Consider the following 3,496-nt stretch of genomic DNA (forward strand, 5'->3'; position numbering starts at 1 on the left):
ACTTATAAGTTTCTCCCAAAGGCTGGGTAAAAGGTCCCCGGTAGAACTGTTAAAAATCTATAGTGCTAAATGCCAGGCAATAGCCCTGTACGGGGCAGGAGTATGGGGGCACGCTGATACAAGTGCCCTGCAGGTGACAGAAAATACGTTTTTAAGGTTCCTTTTAGCGGCACCCAAACGCATCTCCACATTAGCATGTCACATGGAATTGGGGATCCCGTATTTAGGGGACTTGGTAAAAATTCAACCACTTCTTCTTTGGCGACGAATATGGATCTCTGAAAAGAACCTATTAACTAAACAAATCTTGACAGACTGTATGTTACTAGATTACTCAGTGAAAATTAGTTGGCTCCTCTATGTGCGAAACTTTCTAACTGACTTAGGGTTAGAGTCTTACTATACATTACCTGAGACAATCTGTGAGATCTCAAGGAAGGACCTGAAAGCAAGGGCATTGAGCCATATAGAAATTTTAAGGCTCACGAATGAAGCAATGAAAGCTTCTGCCCAACACGCAATCGCGGTCCAGACCACCCTGCTAATTCAGCCTTACCTGACACTTGATCTCAAAGTTTTTGAGAGACTTCTTTTGACGAGATTCAGGTTGAATCTTTTCCATCGATTAGTCGCTTTTCCTGTAAGAAACAGTTGGGACCCAATCATTTCGCCATGCCCCTGCGATGAAATATCAGAACGGACGACGATACACACTGTCCTGTTCTGTAAGTTCTATCATGGTCATCGCAAACTCTGGTTATTACCTCTGTTGAAATTCTGGGGCTTTAGGCGTTGTCGCCCGGCTATGTTACGACTCCAGTTTCTAGATTCTGAATGTATCTGCTATCATGTCGTCAATTTCTTAAAATGCATTTTTAAACATAGAACAAATTTGTGAAAAGTCTTTTATTCGTGAATTGGATGACTTTCTTTTCTTCTACGTATAGACAGTGATGACAAATGCTAGTACTGCTTTTAACTGATATGTTGCTTTTATGGTTTTTCTATTTTGTAAAACCGAATAAAGAAAGATTTATTATTATTATATGTTGTCAACTCCTGGGCCCGTCCTTTGCTCAACACAAAACTATAATCGTCAAGGGCCTCACCTGCACTGTCCTGAATAGCATGTAGCTCACCGTTCGTGTCTGTGGATGGCGTTCATTGAAGTCTTTGCCTTCTGCAATTGTTAACTTTTTCCTCTGGATACAGAGTAGATCAGCTCATACACGTAGAGGTGCATTCAAACAAATGTTTATAAGTACAAGAACTCAAACTCCCATAATGCACCTTACCGACTTTAAATGAATAACAAGCAAAGAAGGACTCATCACAGGAATACCGCTTCGAGAAAGACTGTATTATTGGAAATGCGTCAGTGGCAGTTGATGACCATATGGAATGGCAAATAAAGAAATATCAGAGCTTCCCTGGGAGAATGGCGTTAAATTCTTGCAATACAATTAATGTTGGGGGTTTGGTCTCCCACAAAATGCCTGCACCAGCAGATAGTTGCGCACTGCCTTCAATTAATATAATCTGTGTCTTTAAATACATTATATTTGTCAATACTTTTTCTGGTATTGTGCAGGGGATTTCTAATTAAAATATTTTGCTGATTGGTCAGTGAGTTGCATTGCTCAACTGGTAGTCACTTTTCTCACAATAATGGTCCTCAGTGCTTCCTTCACATCCTTGTTCCGCAGGCTGTAGATCAAGGGATTCAGCATGGGGATCACTGTTGTGTAGAAGAGGTTAACAGCCTTGTCTTGCTCCAGGGAATAGCTGGATGAGGGACGGAGATAAGTGAAAAGAATAGTCCCAAAAAACAAGGTCACACCTGTGAAGTGAGACATGCATGTGGAGATAACTCGGCGTCTCCCTTCTGAGGAGTGCATCTGTAGGATGGTTGAGATAATCAAAACATAAGAGAAGAGAATTACAGGAAGTGAAACAACTGCAAGGGTTCCAGCACATATAAACAATACCACCTCATTGATGAAAGTGTCTGTGCATGACATCTTGAGCAATGGAGGAAGGTCACAACAGAAATGATGAATTTCCCATTGACAAAAGGATAGTTGGAAAGTACATCCTGTCTCTATCATTGAGTGCGCACATCCTATGGTATAAACTCCAGTCATCAGCCAGAAGCAACGAGTCTTAGTCATGATAAGTGCATAGTGAAGTGGCTGACATACAGCGACATAGCGATCATAAGCCATAGCAGCCAGTAGCAATACCTCTGTGGTGGCACAGGCACAAAAAAAGAAAAACTGCAGCACACACCCGGTGATGGAAATCCTCTTACTCTTGCAAATCAGGTCAACCAGCATTTTAGGGGCAATGTCGGAGGAGTAACATAGATCCACAAATGACAGGTGGCTCAGAAAGAAGTACATGGGTGTGTGCAGGCGGGGAGCCATTTTGATTAATGTAATTATGCCAATATTGCCCAGCACTGTGATGATATAAACCACTGAAAACAATGTAAAAAGAGGGACTTTCAGCACAGGGTTATCTGTCAGTCCTAAGAGAGTGAATTCTTTGTGCAAGGTGCTATTTCTGGCTTCCATATTGCAATATATTATGCCCTGGAAAAGGATGACACTAGGTTAGGAAATAGAAGCACTATGCATTATTTGAGTACTTAGATACTCTTCTACTATCTTATTGCTCCTTGTGATGTATTTCTCCTCCCTCGGATTCTCTCCCTCCCTCTGGTGACTCATCTGACTAACCTTGTCTGGATTGCATGCATAATGCATGGTCCTTACAGTCTCTGAAGTGGGGCAGCACTGAGGAATTTAACTACAAACAATGGGGCATATCAACAAGGGCTTTATCTCTGCTTTTTTGGCTTTAAAAGCCAAAAAAGCAGAGATAAAACTAGCTCCCTATCAACAACAGGGTGCTAACACGTAAATTTGCATGTTAGCACCCTTTTACTCTACGCTTCCCCTTGCATCTCTAATGAGATGCAAAGGGGGCGTTCCAGAGTAAAATAATAGGAGAAATGTCGCTAAGCGACATTTCTCCTATTATCAAGAATGTCGCTAACCCTGTTAGAGACAAAAAAAGCAGCGCTAACCGCGGTTAACGCTGCTTTTTTACGTCTGCTCATTTTCAGACTTAGCCATGATATCCTATGGAAGGAGGATATCATGGCTAAGTTTGCCTGTCCCTATCAACAAGGTAACGTGTGATTATCGCTGGGTTTCCAGCGATAATCTCACGTTAGCCTGTTAGCGTGTAGATTTTTATCGCTATTGAGATAAGCGTTGCTAATAGCACGCTATCTCAGCGATAAAAATTCACGCTAGCCGGCGATAATTATCCTCACGCTAAGAGCGCTGAGCGATAATTATCGCCGGTTGTTGTTGATATGCCCCTTATTGCGGCTTATTTAAAACAGTTGATCTGAAGCAATTGTTTTACAGACACCCAAGCATAATAGATCTTCTATAGTGATCCGAGGGATCCTTGGCTTTCAACA

The 3,496-nt window shown here is 41.8% G+C and overlaps 1 protein-coding gene across 1 annotated transcript; it reads right to left on the minus strand.

The window, feature by feature from the left end:
- Positions 1 to 1,640: 1,640 nt before the first annotated feature.
- LOC146854103 (olfactory receptor 5F1-like) lies at positions 1,641 to 2,576 on the minus strand. Its single transcript, XM_085650509.1, has one exon. It carries the CDS (start codon positions 2,574 to 2,576, stop codon positions 1,641 to 1,643), a length of 936 nt encoding a protein of 311 aa, XP_085506635.1.
- Between the last annotated feature and the right edge of the window lie 920 nt (positions 2,577 to 3,496).

The sequence above is a fragment of the Triturus cristatus genome, chromosome 4_1 (assembly GCF_964204655.1).
Source record: "Triturus cristatus chromosome 4_1, aTriCri1.1, whole genome shotgun sequence".
NCBI classification, from domain to species: domain Eukaryota; kingdom Metazoa; phylum Chordata; class Amphibia; order Caudata; family Salamandridae; genus Triturus; species Triturus cristatus.

Coding starts and splice junctions, on each gene's coding strand:
- LOC146854103 (XM_085650509.1), bottom strand. CDS start 2,576: ATGGAAGCCAGAAATAGCACCTTGCACAAAGAATTCACTCTCTTAGGA.